The sequence below is a fragment of the Platalea leucorodia genome (assembly GCF_965183815.1).
Source record: "Platalea leucorodia genome assembly, chromosome: 5".
In the NCBI taxonomy this organism is placed as follows: domain Eukaryota; kingdom Metazoa; phylum Chordata; class Aves; order Pelecaniformes; family Threskiornithidae; genus Platalea; species Platalea leucorodia.
In genome coordinates this window covers 102,525,701-102,541,338 of record NC_138827.1, presented here as the reverse complement: position 1 = coordinate 102,541,338, position 15,638 = coordinate 102,525,701, and the positions used below count along the sequence as shown (strand labels likewise).

Sequence of the window (15,638 nt, the reverse complement as noted above, 5' to 3'; positions counted from 1 at the left end):
TTAGCTATAATTTAACAACATTGTGTCACACACTGTAATGACGCAAGGACTAATTTGATCATCATCAGGCAAAAGTAAGTGACACACAGCTATTAAAGAAGACATCCTCATATAGCAAACAGAGAAAGAGGACAACTGGCCTTATTCAGATTATTGCAAAGGTGTCTATTACTTAAAAATACAACATAACATAGGCCATATTTCTTTAGGAAAAAAAATCAAACCACGAGGAAAACATGGTGTTCACACTAAATAAAAAGTCTGCACTTCAGCAGCTTTCATAACCTTGTTTTCAAACAACACACATCACCTTAAAGACTGCAACAATAACCCCATGTTTTCCTCACAACTATTTGCATAAAGTATGCAATTCAGAAATTAATTATTTTTACGACTTAGGCAAAAAATAAAACACATCATCATAATCTAATGCAAAAATAACTTTTAATTGCTTACTTCAGACTCTCAGGGTTTGGAAAACAGGCTACTGTCACACTCAACCTCTATCATAGAATATTGATGGATTATACGCAGACCAAACATTTTATCTTCTTTTTTTTTTTTCTCCAGAATTTTGCTTTTGGAAGGTACACTGAGCATCTACCTTCAGAGAACACATGGCCCCTTTTGCAAGTAAAGGATCCCAACCTCCCATACACACACAAAACAGATGTGAAATTTTTAACGTAACTCTTCCCAAGACCAAGCAGAACTCAAGTAATAACCTGAAAGGCAGAAAAGGTAGGTAGCTGCTTTCACCAGTCATGAAACGCACGCTTCTTCTAGAAGTGTCCGAGGTTACTGCCTGTTCTCCCACCACGACTACTGGCGTACCCAGGAGGCTTTGCGAAGCAGACTGTCTCCCCCCAGGTTAGAGGTTTTCTAACATACTGAAAATCTATGAATAAGTGAAAACTCACCTTTGAAGCAAGGCGCCTCACAGAATCACCTGTTTCATTTTGGTATTCAGGAGTACCAGGACAATTCAGAGTCTTCATTGTATTGGTACCACTTGTTGGAGGAGCAGACGGGGGTAACTGACTTAAGGGAATCTCCTGACTGGAGTCACCACCTATTTTTAAAAGACAACAAATACAAAAGAGACCAAATGTGCTGATAGCAGATTGCTTCATAGGAAAACATCACAGAATATCTTTACTGCTAGAGTAAAAATTAAAACTGAAAAACAGCATCAAAAGAAGCCTGCAAATAGTCTGATAATACAGGCATATATTTGCAACTTTGCAATTTTAAAACAATTCATCTGACTTTTAGATCAAACTATAGGATTACTGAAAGCAAAACGATGCTGACATGAAGAGTTTCCTTATGACAATTACATATGCGATCACTCATTTAAACTAATAGTTATTACATGACTGAACTCTTGGGAAATATAAATGATTTATCATTATTATTGATAATAATATTATTATTATTTGAAGTGTCAGCAGGGGAAGTAGCAGTAACAACAGTCACACCGTCCTTCCAGTTAACGTAGGCACTGGATTGGTCAGGTGACAGAATCCTGTGGATCCCAGCAGAAGACAGAATGGATTTCTCCATAGCTTTATTCTTTCCTCTACTGAAATTCTATGGAAAACGCGTGGTACTGAAAAGCGTGTGGTACACAGTGGGGAAGAAACATGTCACTTCTCTCTTTCCAAACTAATGGGAGAACAAGCTACCACAGTCACACTACCAACAGAATTTAGGGTACACACCGCCTGACCGAAGGAAGAGATTCTACGTATTGTCTCCATTTTACCATGTCTTTTGATGGGCTGAGTCCACACTATATTATGTGGAAGGTATTTGTCAAAACATACAATTTCAACAGTTTCCTTTCCTCACTGGAGGAAACAAGTATTTCCTGAGGAGTTCATGAGGCCCGAGTACCTTAAGCCAAAAAAGCAAACAACATTCAACTCTTATCAGTACAATAACCCAAACAATTACTCAGAAAAGGAACGTACTTTTGGGGGATGAATTAGGGCTATTTGAAGCTATTTGCCTCATGCGACTTCCATGGCAGCTAAGTGCCACCAGCCGTGAAATAATTGCAGTCTTCCCAAATCCCACGTTTCCAGTAATGACTGCTCCCCTGTTCTCTGCTGGATCAGTATTCTTCAATTTTTCTTCAATTGCTTGAAACAGCCATTCTCTTCCAACAAACACCGAGTCTGTTGTTATGCTTGGCACTTCAAACAACAGTGGCTTCAGTAGAATGTCTTGAGGCTTATAGGGGATGAAACGAGCTGAGAAGAGGTGGCAAGGAGAAAAGCTTATTAGAAGAAACTTGACATGCAATAAAGCAACACTGTTTCCGAAGATCATTTCATTCAGTGACCTTGTTAATAGCCTTCATAATCAGACTTCTTAGAGCTTTCATCATGAAAACAATAAAGAATGATTTCCTCAGTTCAGGACACCTCCATAATTCGTACGTGAATTAAGTTCTAGAGGAGAGAAGCTACAAGTATAATTTGAGGATTTTTTTTACAATTGAACTTGAGTTAATAAGTTGCAGAATCCAAAAGTTTTCTTAAAAATGCATTAATAATTCTACAAATGGGGAAGTGCCAAACATTTTTCAGTTTAGAGTGAACTACACTGCTGAGCATCTCAGTGTCAGGTCTTCAGATCTGTAAAGACATTTACAGAGAAACAGAAAAAGGTATGGAGAATAAATAAATTTTTCTGTTTTTAAAAAGCCCGTATTTTTAAAGTAATGTAAAAAAAAATACTACCCTGTTTTTCTGTACTTTTGAAGCCACAAGAACAGAAATTACACAGCACAGCTGAAAGTGTAGTCATCTTTGATTACTTTAATCTATGCATTTGGCAAACACCTGACAAGACTTAGAGAGAGAAGAATAATTTGGGGTTGTTTGCATAAAATACATTAAAATTTACAGAAATAATAATGTTCACTAATATAATGCTCTGAGGATTCATTAACCAAATCTAATGTTACACAAATGCCGCTTCAGCATTAATATACAACTATGAAAAAACATAAATGAAAGAGGACAGCATAGCATCTATATACGATCTCAAGATGAGTTTTACCAGGAATTTGCTTAAATTCTTCCGCTTTTAATTGTTATTGGGTGTGACTGATGCACTCGACTCCTTAACCAAACTAGCGGTAGCTTGGGTCAGGCTCCAAAGAGGTAAAGGCCTAAGCTATAACCAGGCCAAGAACTTCTCTAGTTCCAGTCCGTTCTCTGGAAACCCACGCAGGAGCAGAGTGACACAGTGAGCATCGATGCATATGAGCTTGCAACACCGATCATGAGATGGACACATGAACAGCAAGTGGCTTTTCGAAGACTCATTCATCAAGGAACAAAGTTAGTTGTGGGTACAAGGAGTCTCATGCATACCTTTTCCATTGCATGGAATTTGTCTACAAGTCAACCACTTTATTCCATAAATACGGCAGCCTAAGTGAGCCTTCTTTGAGCTCTACCTGCTAAGCAACTGGCTGCACAGCAGTGACCTCCCCTTGGGCTGGACGTCCTCAAGCTTGCTCCTTGAGGCAGAGAGACCTCTCACACACTGCAGATCTTTTGTAAGTGACCGATATTGCGCGTAACCTTGTGTTAGAGTGTGCTAAGATTTTGTCTTGGTAGTTTTGAGTCATTGTTATATCCTTTGCGCAGTAAGTGATAGAGTAAACCTTGCCATCAAACTTTTTCAAGTCGCACTTTTACAACATCATATTTCAATAAAAGCACGTTTGGTGATACCTTTGACAGTGGTTCTCTAAGAAGTCCAAATCACCCATTTGCGACATTGGTAAATTAACAGAGCTTGCAGATGGCTAGGTTAGTTAAAAGGAAGAAACAAAAAATTGCATACCTCACTTGCATTTAACATAAACGTGCTGTTTTCAGACTCAAAGACCAGAGATATCAAAGTACATAGTCATAAATAAGTCTAATGGTATCAGATCAGTTTTCTTCCTAAAACAGAATTCTAGTGACAGCCTCTTGAAGATTTTAAATTCAGCATAGTATTTCTTAAGTTGCAGTACACTCTTATCTGAATGTCACATGATAAAACCTGGCAGTCAAGAAAATATTCAGTACAGTTCCTGAACACTTGTATTACACAACTTCAATCCGGAGATTCACATGATCTGCACTGCACATGCACACTCAGATAAACAATATACTGATTTCTTGTTAAAAACCATACATTCAATTTCTAAACCACACCATTATGCAGGAAAAGTGTAAGCGAGCATCTTATTTTCAGACATGTTGAGTGATCTGTCAGGAGCACTATAAAATAACACTTTGTGGGATGAGGGTGTTTACAAAGACCACAGAACATCCACGTTACAAAGCTGCTGAAGAACTGTATGACTGTGCCAAGACAGACGCAGATGTAAAGATGCGTACCTTTACTGTCCTGCTGCACTCTTCCGCCAGCAGTGTTGTGCCAAGGTAAGCGAATTGAAGTGCGTAAAGGAGTACTTCTTTGTCCATCCAAATAACTCAGATCTTCCAGTTTGGTTGAACTTGTTGCTAGAGTATTAAAGGATTGAAGGTTATTTTTCTCTCAGCATAAGTTACAAAGAACATAATTATTTATTATAGTTCTTTCCTCGACGTAGTACTTCGAGATTAGTTTTTCCAGACAATGGCAGTGGTTGAAGTCATCCATGTTATAATATTTGCAAAATGCTTTTCAACCAATTTCATTAAAGATTTAGCTGGATTTTTCCCCTTTCAGGTGGCCCTCACGTCTGCCTGAACTTCCTCATATGGCAAACAGTTCTCATGTTAGTATAGTTTCCTTTTTCACTATGAGAACAACCGTATCAGTGAGGTCAGAAGCGTTAGGAACAAGTTCAGATACTAGCTGCTAGTACACTATCTGCGACAAAATATTTATATTCTTTTTGTATTGAATGCTACAGAATTCTAGATAACATTTTTTATTTTTTTCACTATTTAAACCAAAATGATAGCTATACAAAAGAAGAACTGAAAATTCAGAGAACGTATTTGCCAAGTCGTATCAGGGATATATACTTTTTCACCAGAAATAAATGAATATTCACATTAAAAAAAGCAGTTTTCAAACTGATACCAAATCGAAAAGTCTTCCATTTGTTGGAGAGACAACACAGCAGGGCATAAGCAATTCAGATTTCTGGAGTGCACTGACAACAACTTCCTGACATGGGTGACTGAGAAGGCAGAAAGGAAAGATGCTCTGCTGGACCTGATGCAAACAAGGAAGAACTTGTCACAGACGTGCAAGCTGAGGGCAGTCTCGGCTGTGCTGACCATGAGATGGTGGAGTTCAGGATCCTGATACGAGAGAGCAGAGCAAAAAGCAGGAGCATAACACCAGATTTCAGGAGCACAGACTTCAACCTCTTCAGAGTTCTGCTTAGAAGAATCCCATGGCATATAGTCCTGGAGAGAAGAGGGATCCAAAAGAGCTGGTTGACACTCAAGGATAACCTCCTGCAAGCTCAAGAAAGGGTAATCCTGACAAGTAGGAAATAAAGCAAATATCGCACGAGGCCTGCATGGATAAGCCAGGAGCTCTCAACTGAACACAGGCTGGATGGGGCTTTGAGCAACCTGATCTAGTGAAAGATGCCCCTGTCCACAGCAGGGGGGTTGGAACTAGGTGATCTTTAAAGGCCCCTTCCAACCCAAACCATTCTGTGATTCTGCGATACCATAAGATGACGATGGCTTGGTGGATGAGGGGAGAGCTGTGGATGTTGTCTACCTTGGCTTTACTAAGGCTTCTGACACTGTCTCCCATAACATTGTCATGGACAAGCTGATGAAGTACAGGTTACATCAGCGCACAGTGAGGTGGACCCAGAAGTGGCTGAACTGGGCCCAGAGGGTTATGATCAGTGGCACAGAGTCCAGCTGGAGGCCACTCACTCGTGGTATACTCCAGCAGTCAACACTGGGTCCAATGCATCTTCATTAATGACCTACACGATGGGACAGAGTGTAACCTCACCAAGTTTGCAGATGATACAAAACTGGGAGGAATGGCTGATATGTCAGACAATTGTGCTGGCATTCTGATGGACCCTGACAGGCTGGAGAACTGGGCTGAAGGGAATCTCATGAACTTCAACCAGGGGAAATGCAAAGTCCTCCAGCTGAGAAGGAATAACCCGAGGCATCAGTAGACGATGGGGGCTGACAGGCTGGAAAGCAGCTGTGCAGAGAAGGACCTTGGGGTCCCGGTGGTAAACAAGCTGACCATAAGATTGCAATCCGCCCTTGCAGCAAAGGCAGCCAACAGCATCCTGGGCTGCATTAGGAAAAGTGTTGCCAGCAGGTACAAGGAGGCAATCCTCCTCCTCTACTCAGCACTGGTGAGACCACATCTGGAGCACTGTGTCCAGTTCTGGGCTCCCCAGTACATGAAAGATACAGACTTACTGAGAATTAATTAATGAGAATTAAAGTCTGAATTCTCAGACTTACTGAGAATTAAAGAGATTAATCATCTCTTCCTAGGTAAAGCAGGAAAGTCAAAACTACAGGTCCAAGATTCTTAGATGTGAATGAGGTTTGCAGTGGGATGGATGTTCAGAGTCAAGGTTTTGGTACTAAGGTAGCAGAAGTTCAGCCTGAAAATTGAAGTCCAGTCCAAATTTACAGCAACAAAAGAAATCCTGAATGCAACGGATGAATACTAAAGCAACGAAATGAAAGATTTAAAGACTAGAAAAAGAGCCAGAGCCAAAAAAAGTCAATGGTCCTGTGGATGTCACTTTAAAAATCTGAGAGGCTGGGCAGAATTCTTTCGTGTCAAACTGGGAGGGAGGTCTCGGGTTTGAACGGAGTTTGTTCAGCTTTGAACAGAGACGGCTAAGGCAGCAGCTTATTGTCATTCTTTACCTAACAGGAGGCCACAATCGGACTCTTCTTGGAGGGGGACAGTAACAGGATGAGAGGCAATGAACACAGGTTAGAACATGGGAAATACACACTAGATATAAAGGGGGAAAAAAAAAAAAAAATCACTGAGGATACCCAAACAAGTTGCCCAAAGATGTGGGGGAACACTCATCCTTGGAGTTACTCGACACTCAACTGAACAAGGCTCTGAGCAAACTGTTCTAATTGGATGTGCTTCCAGTGAGACGGCAGACCAGAAACCTCCAGGGGCCCCTTACAACCTAGAGTAGTCTAGGCTGTTTTAACACTTGGAAAACTCAGGTACTCATAAGTTTAAGAGAAGCCGAAGTTAAAATCTGAGGATCTGTATTTCAGACAGCTATAACAATGAAAGGGCAGCTACTGCAGTCCTCTTGGGCAACAAAGCCATTTAGTTCAGAGTGAAATTCCCCAAAACTTATGCAGTAGTGCTATAATACCCATGAAAAGAAGGTGGTTGCTGCTTCCTCCCTCGTTATGTCCTAGAGTCGGCAAAACTACCGTCCATCTCCAAAAGGCATGAGTTTTAAATGGACATGCAGATCAAGTACGTGGAAAAAACATGAATCACACGCAAGCAATACAAATGCTCCAAATGATAACCAGAGCAGAACATGAGCTTGACATATGATGCAGAGTTGGAATATCATCTTTGTCATGTTCATGAACTAGGAAGTTTTCTTCAGCAAGAGAATAATGCAAGATAAAAGGAAAAGCAGGAGCATGGCATGGTTACGGTCCATCTCAGAACTCCAAAATAAGAAGTGAGACATAATAAAAGGGGAAGCAGTAACAGCAAGACACAATTAAATGATTCCTAAAACAACACTCCTGCTTCTCTAGAAGGGACTGGAGGCGTGACAACTTCCAATCCCACATTCTACTAGGAAAAATTTCTTCAGTCACCCTTATCTGCAAGGATATTGCAGATTAATTATTTAATTTCTTGCATGTGTAGCACAAGTATCCAGTTTTTAAAGAGAGGTATTTAGCACTGGCACTCAAAAGCCAGAAAACGGTCGTTTACAGTTTAAAAGGACACTAGATTTCACAAAAATCTGTAGCCTAAATCTCTGCACTATTGGATACTAGAACATCTAACATCAGGATACTAGACTTCCTTTGCCATGGGACAATTTGCACAGAGCATTAACTTTTTGGCACTATAAAACAATAACTCAGGTCATTCAATAGGCAAATTGCAGATAAATCAAGCTGTTTTCAAAGCAGACTGAAAAATTCTTTCTAACATTTGTAATTTTGTAACTATGTAAAATAGCTAGACACATGCAAATTCATTACAATTGTTTGCTGCTGTTCACTGTAAGACATTCGCTTTTGTCAACAGGATGATTCCAAGGAACAAACACAGCAGAAGGCCGGGAAGCTTTGGTCTGTGGTGACAGCAGTTTTACGGAGAGCCGTGGTACTCGCTCTCCCCCGTGAAGCTGGGCATTATTGTATTCCTATCATAACATGTTGCTGCAAAATAATCCTTCAACCACAGAATTTTGAAACAATGTGCTAATAACTTTCCTTGTATTTTAAAACCTCAAATTACCTTTATTAAGAGTGCAGTGTGTGTTTCAGTATCTTTGAAGACACTTCATGAAGCATTCTAAATGTAGGACTGTTTTGTTTGTTTGTTTGTTTTTAAAGCATTGGATTTTGGCTATTACTGACAAGTCTTAAGGTCTTGATAACATTTACTGAGCTGCATATTAGCACCTTTTTCTGTTGCAATTCCAATATATTACCAGTTGTGGGAATAAACACATTATATACTTCCTTTCAAAATGAAATGGAGAATGTTTCTTTTTTTTCCCATTTGAACCAACATGTTTGTGCCTTCACAACCAAAACACAGAACTAGTGCTCATATTACAATCTATAAGCTTCCAAAATTTAAAGTGGTATTGTCAGAACTTAAAAGATTCTCACCAAAATTACTAGCATGTTCTTTGCCAAAATTTTGCCATTGACAATTTCAAAAGTTGGTTTACTAGCAATATTTCCCCTATACATCTTATCATACTAAGAAAATTCCATGCATCAATTTTTGTTTCACCTTTTACACTAAAAATACTCCCTTTTACTGACAGTATTTTCTAGCTGGAATGAAGTATACTATCCTCCCCTCTTCCCTCTAGGAATCACCAACTCCCAAGCCCTAACCTCATTACTGAAGCTTTCTTCACTCTGCATTTACCAAGTTTTTTAACTTTGAATTTTTAGTTAGCTAAACCTACCGCCTTATATATGGTGCCCATGCTTCTGAACACTATCAGGACATTTTTCTTGCAGGGTTATATTTATGTAAGCGAATTGCCCGTTACTGTTAGAATTTGATGGGCTCTACTAATAGATTTCAAGTCAGAAGTGCTTTTTCAGAGATTTGGCTATTTCACAGCGCTTAGAAAAAGTAATGGTAAGGTCACATATGTATCTATCTCAACTGAACAGACATTTTCTGAATGAATGGTTCAACTGGAAGGCAGAATTCCACACAGTTCTTTAGAAAAGTATATACATTGCTTGTTCAACAGGTCTTAGTGTTAGTCAGATTTACAGATCTGGCAAGTGCGAGCGCACACAAAAGCAACACCCTCAAGGATTAGCTGACAGCAGATACAGACCTAGAACGACTGACAGACTTTTGAAGTGTTCCAAAAGTCCTGACCTAACCAATACCTACGAAAATGCACAATAAAAGCCCTCTGTATGACAATTTTAAACAACTTAGATAATGCTCATCTATCCAGTTTAGAACCTATGCTTTTTTCTTTTTGTCCTATAAAATTCTTTCATACTAACAACGTAACTTCAACGGAAGGATTCAACAGAAATGTCCTATCATTAGGAACATCCTTTTTTCTACCTCAGGACTTTACCTGCAACGGAGTTTGGACGAGGCATTATTAAAGAGCCAGAACTTTGAGCATAAGGAACGGGACCCTCCCCTGTTGGTGGTACTTTTGGCAAATTTTCAGCAGATCCAACACCTTCCTCTTCTGCAACCGGTGAACAATTATCTGTTCTTCGATCATGACTAATCCCTTGATGTTTTCCAGCTCTGAGACTCCCATCCTTGCTCCATTCCAAACTGGAACCACTACGATCATCATTTTCTGAGGAACTTGTTATGGTTGCTGAAAAAGAGAGAAAAAACCCAACTAAAGTACACATCAGAGAAAAATGGCACACTCCTGTTAATATGCGTTATAATTTTCATACCCAGCAGATATTCAAGTATTTCTTCACTGGATATTTTGTTAAATTTAAGGAATATTACTTATCTAAAAGAGCTGAACAACTGAACAACAGCTTCTCAGACTGGGAAAAACACCTGAGAAAGGAGGCAAGAAAATGTTCTGAAGAATCCAGACGTATCTTTAGATCTATGTAATTTGGGGGGGGGAACAAACCCAACCACCAAAACATTTATGACTTTATATGAAGAATCTACTACTTCACCAAAACATGTCTCAACTTCTTTTAAAAATTAAAATTCCGTAACATCTTGCAAATTTTCAAACTACTCTGTAAACATGGAGACAACAAAAGCTCATTAAGAAGTAAAAATAGCACCTAGAGCAAGAAAAAAAATTTAAATGCATCTTTTTGATAATTCACACTTTTAAAGACTAATATTTTACAAAAAGAATTCAAAATTCAATTCTTTGAAAAAACTTGCACAGTTCTTCCAAAGCTGGGAGGCTTTCCACAAGCCTACTTGTGAGCAAGCATCCTGTATGTTGTGAAGCATAAATGATAAAAATTCAATGTTGTTCAGAGATCTAGCTCACTTAAAATAGTTAGCTTAGCTACATTAGGATGGCAATCAGCCTGCACTCACATACCTGGCAAACTAATCTGGATAGAAAGGTTCCAGCAACTGAGTTTTATACTACTCCTTTCTTAAGTACCTGCCACATTTCACTGCCAGAAAGAGCATACAAGGCTAGATGCATGTTTGATCAGACCCAGTAGAGTATATGAACAAACTTTCAGATTATATTAAACATATTAATTTAGGTTTTTAAAGTATTTCAGTGTACTGCAGTATAAAGTAAATCACAGGCTCAAAAAAAAGGCTTTTTTTTTTTTTTAGTTTGTTTCTGATGTCATTATAAACCAACCAGAAAACAGGTACAAATAATTTCTCAATACTATGTGAAACTTTTTGACAGTAGGATGTGCTTTTTTTGCTATGAAAATTTCAGATGCCACAAAATAAGCAACATAGAGCTAGACAGATCCACAGCTAAAAGACAACTAAAGACCACACAGGTGGTTTTGGATGTTGCATTACAGAACAGTAGTTTTCCACTGCTGTAGCGATTCACTCAATGAAAGCTGAAACAGCACGAACTGCATTATGTACAGCGCTCCAAATATTCCAGTTTGGTGGCTGAGGGTTATTAGAGTGCATCTTTAGTCGCTCGAGATTGCAGTTAATCAAGGCCGCCTGCAATAACTGAAGGTGTGAAGAATTTATACTCCTAAAGACCTACTTGAGTGATGTTTGATAAAACTAGGCTAATGTGCTCATGTAAGAACACTTTGCAAATATATACTGTTATTTGTATGTTTAATAGTGAAAGCACTCTGTTTCATTTAAAATGTTTTCAATACTTACATTAAACTCTCACAAAATAACTGAACAACAAATATTTATTAAAGGTTAAGCCAACACTCAATACATTTTGAACACTTGAACACAACAGAGGAAAATACAAAATAGGATGAAAGGACATCAGGATTTAAAAAAAAAAAAAAAAAAATCAATGCCAGTTCAAATAATAATATCTATGTGAACTGTGGGTCCTCCCCAGGCTAAAATTTTAAACGTTAAATATATATATGTGGTGATTCTACATTCAACTGACCAAATCATTACGTAAAACACTCTGGCATATTAGACCGCTAACAAAATGCAAACGCACAGACTGCTCCTTAGAACTCTGAGGCTTCTTCGGTCAGAAGAAACACCAACTATTCTTTTGCATCAACTGCACTGCGGCTTCAGCCTTGCAGGATGATGAGGTACTCATACAACTTTGCATTCTTCCAGCTTAGCCTCACATTCACAAGAAATTTAAGATCTGATGGTTAAATTCCAGAGCTCGTATTCTGAGAAATACCAATAATACAAGATACGTTTTAGAGGCAATAGAAGAAAAAGCTTTCCAGGCATTCCACTAACCTTTGCACACAGGTTAGACTATACTTCTGTATGACAAATCTATTTCTTTTTTTGGTTGTGTCAAAAAAATCTGGCTCCTCCTGAAGTATGAAATATTTAAAACTATGATTCCTCCTGGAGTGAAATGTAGCATCAGGAAACCTTGCTGCTCAAGATTTCCATACTGAAACAGTGGCAAGTATCCAGAAAAGCTTACATTTTGGCCAATAGCCCAGTCTTTTCTTCTACTTAGCTCATTGCTGAAGATTAAAACCTGCCTCCACTACTATTATGTCAAACTCAATAGAAGCAAAGAAGAATTCAACTACAGCAGTAAAACATTAGAAAACTAAAAGAAACCTGAACCATAAGTAAAAAAGAGGGAAAGGAAGAAAAGCTAGATTTCCCATCAGAGTCTGCTGGCCCAGAAAACATAGTGGGAGTAGAAATACAATGGAAGCCCACATAAGTTGCATGAAGGAGCAAGCCATTTTCATGGTTGGATGAACTCTGTCAAAGACATTAGAAAACAAATACCTGCTAAACATAATTTAAAATGCACATTTACTACTAACAACGAATTTGAATGCACAGACGCATCTGTATTTAAAAAACAAAACCACGGGTCATTTATCAGAGAGATGTCTCATTTCCCTTCTTCCTTTCATGCCTTTATAGATCTAAGGGGTGCTGCCATGGGTTGCCAAGGGACAAGGGGTGTTCAAATTCTCCCTGAATTTGAGATAGGAATGACAGCTCTGCATAACTGCGGAAGATGATTTTCATACAGTCCCATGATCATGAACCACGTATACTTGACTGAAGGAGGTATACAGGAGTTACCCCCCACCCTCCTATCTTCTCTAGGGTTTTTCCCCCTGCTCTCACACTCATACGCTTCAGAACTCCACCATCCTCTCTTCTCCCTGTATAACAAAGGACTTATTTTCGTGTTTCTCCTATTTTTGAAACTCCTTCCTTTTCATCAGTTCAATAAGGAACTTTTATCACTGGGTTCAAAAATCTTTTCTTAAAAATATTAGTACTTACAAGGTTATACAAGGGATGATGTAGTTGTCATGCCAATATACTCTTTTAAACAAACGTGAGGCTAGTTCTGACCTCATTTAGAACACGGACATACTCACAGAATATTTCAAGCTTGCAAAGCATGGGTAGCAGGTTCATATCAGTATCTACATCTGTCCAATTGAGAGAAGGGAAGCTATCACTCAAGAACAGGTTTTTAAGAAGGTTAAAGAACAGAGCTCCAGCCTATTATCCTGGCTTTCTGGAAGGAAAGAAGGAACACACTCCACACCAAAACCAGCAGCTGCTTCTACAGTCTTGGATGAACTACGTGTTACTGATACCGTAGATGTATTTATTCCAAGACTTCATAAAGTATCTGCATAAGAAACGCATCTTCTGTGCTATTAAACTGCATATATAAAACATGCATGCATCCCTCCCCTGGGCTGCAGGACCTCACAGAAGAGCTCAGCAAGGCTGAAAGCATGCAATTAATGGAGAAACAGGATCCCTTTTTCCCCTTCTATATCACGTACCAGAGAAGTAATCTAGTGTATTGTAATGCCAATTTTTACATTCACGTTGATGCAACTCTCACTGATATAAACAAAAGTTGCATGCAAAACAGTGTGCAGTCCTTAAACTTTTTTTGCAAATTCAACTAAGTTTTTCAGTGCGGTACCTCCTTAAACAAATGAACAAACACATTGATTTAGGTCTCCAAACAACTAAGTATTCCAAACCAATATGCTTTTTTTATAAAAGGCAAACATTTACCACTTAGAGAAGCTTTAAGGTCCCAAATTTCTAAGAAACATGCCTAAGCAGAAGCACCTATTAGTCGGTCTACACACCGCTTACAGAGCTAGTAAGAGCTTAAGCATAGATGCATTTACGAAGGCAGAACTATCTTTGTAACCAGGTCCTACCTGCAAAGCCCGTTTTCTTTTAATGGCACAACTCTCATAGATCCCCGTGTCATTCAGAGAACTGATTTAAACTACTCTATTAAAAAAGCAAAACCCCTATAAAACTTTTTAAACAAGGAAAGGACTAAGGTCTACCGACAGATAAGTATTTTTTGCCACAAGAGGCATTACCATTTCTTCTAGTCATACATTGCTGTATTTTTACACCAATATACTCATTTGTACCATCATTTCAGTTTCTTTTATATGTGTATCATTGTAATCAAAACAGGAAACCCTAAATTCTGACAAAGCCTACAACTGATGTACTCTATTCTCAAGTCAGGCAATGACTGAAATCTGTGAACCCAAGAACAACAATTCTGATACAGCCCCTCCTTTACATCAAAATGTTAATGCTATCTCAAAACTAGATCTCACACAAAATTGACCATGCACAATGGCTTTTATCAATCTACTACAGAATGAGTTCACAAAATCATTTTCTAAAACTGAAGTACTTCAGTGTTACGCAAATGAGTCTTTTGATCCATGATGAACACCTCTTTTAGGGTAACCGATCAGTAGAAATAATAATATGTCGTAAGTTATAACTATTATTTACTTCACTTTATAATAAAATGCAAGAACATCTATGAAGTCAGAGTAAAGTGTTGTTATCAACTGCGTTATGAAAACATGTATTATCACTACTTCTTGGCAAGCACTACACCAGTGACCATCATAGCAGTATTGGTAATGGCAGGCCGAGACCACTTTCACTTGGAATTCCTTCTACAAACAAACAAAGGTTGTAATTAAAAAAGTACTAAGTTCATTAAGACAATGATATATCTTCAGTTTACTTTGTCAGATCTAGGCATTTAAGATTTAGAATTGCTTCCCTTTTTCAGCCTCCCTCAATTTAGTCCATCAGCTACACTTAACTAAAACTGAAAGCTCACTTTTGTATACTGAGAAAGCATCAGGTTAGGCAGCATTTTGTGCTTTGTTGGTAAGCTTAACAGCTGTTACAAAATCAATTTTAAAAGGGATCAACTGGTTAAGGAGTCAGCATTTAAAAAAAAAAAAATTGACCAAACCAATAAAGAAGAATAAACCTTCCTACAACAGTTTATGACCACATGAAAAATACGCTTTGTACATTTTAGTCTGACCTTCCAGAAAATAATACTAAAGCAGCCACCTGGGTGCCCAAAGGTACTGGTAGCTAGCGGTACAGACAGAAACCCATTAGGGCAGGGAGCAGAAGTAGGGAAGATGGCACAAACGAGGCAGCAAAGAATTTAGATCTTTTCGTTAGCACTGAATAGACTTACTGACATATTCAGCTAGTTGGAGCCATGTAACAGTTGGTCTGCGACGGTAGCTGCCTCTCTAAAGATAACTGACTCCCCACAGGAGATGCATCTATAGCCTCAGTTCAGTCATCTATTCAGTGGAGGATCACACAATTTCACCTCTTCCATGATGCCCCATTTTAGCATCATTTTCATGCCATTACTCAAGAGTTTGCACTGTTTTTAAACAGTTTGATTTAGGTTATTCTTA

The 15,638-nt window shown here is 38.6% G+C and overlaps 1 protein-coding gene across 1 annotated transcript in view; it reads right to left on the bottom strand.

Moving 5' to 3' along the window:
- The window catches only part of TANC1 (tetratricopeptide repeat, ankyrin repeat and coiled-coil containing 1), a 98,444-nt gene that overhangs the window by 25,019 nt on the left and 57,787 nt on the right, over positions 1 to 15,638 (bottom strand). The window contains exons 7-10 of the mRNA XM_082314310.1: positions 9,833 to 10,090; positions 4,413 to 4,538; positions 1,977 to 2,258; positions 921 to 1,072 (exon numbers count right to left, since the gene is read on the bottom strand). Coding sequence (XP_082170436.1) covers positions 921 to 1,072; positions 1,977 to 2,258; positions 4,413 to 4,538; positions 9,833 to 10,090 — 818 coding nt within the window. The remainder of the gene's footprint in view (positions 1 to 920; positions 1,073 to 1,976; positions 2,259 to 4,412; positions 4,539 to 9,832; positions 10,091 to 15,638) is intronic.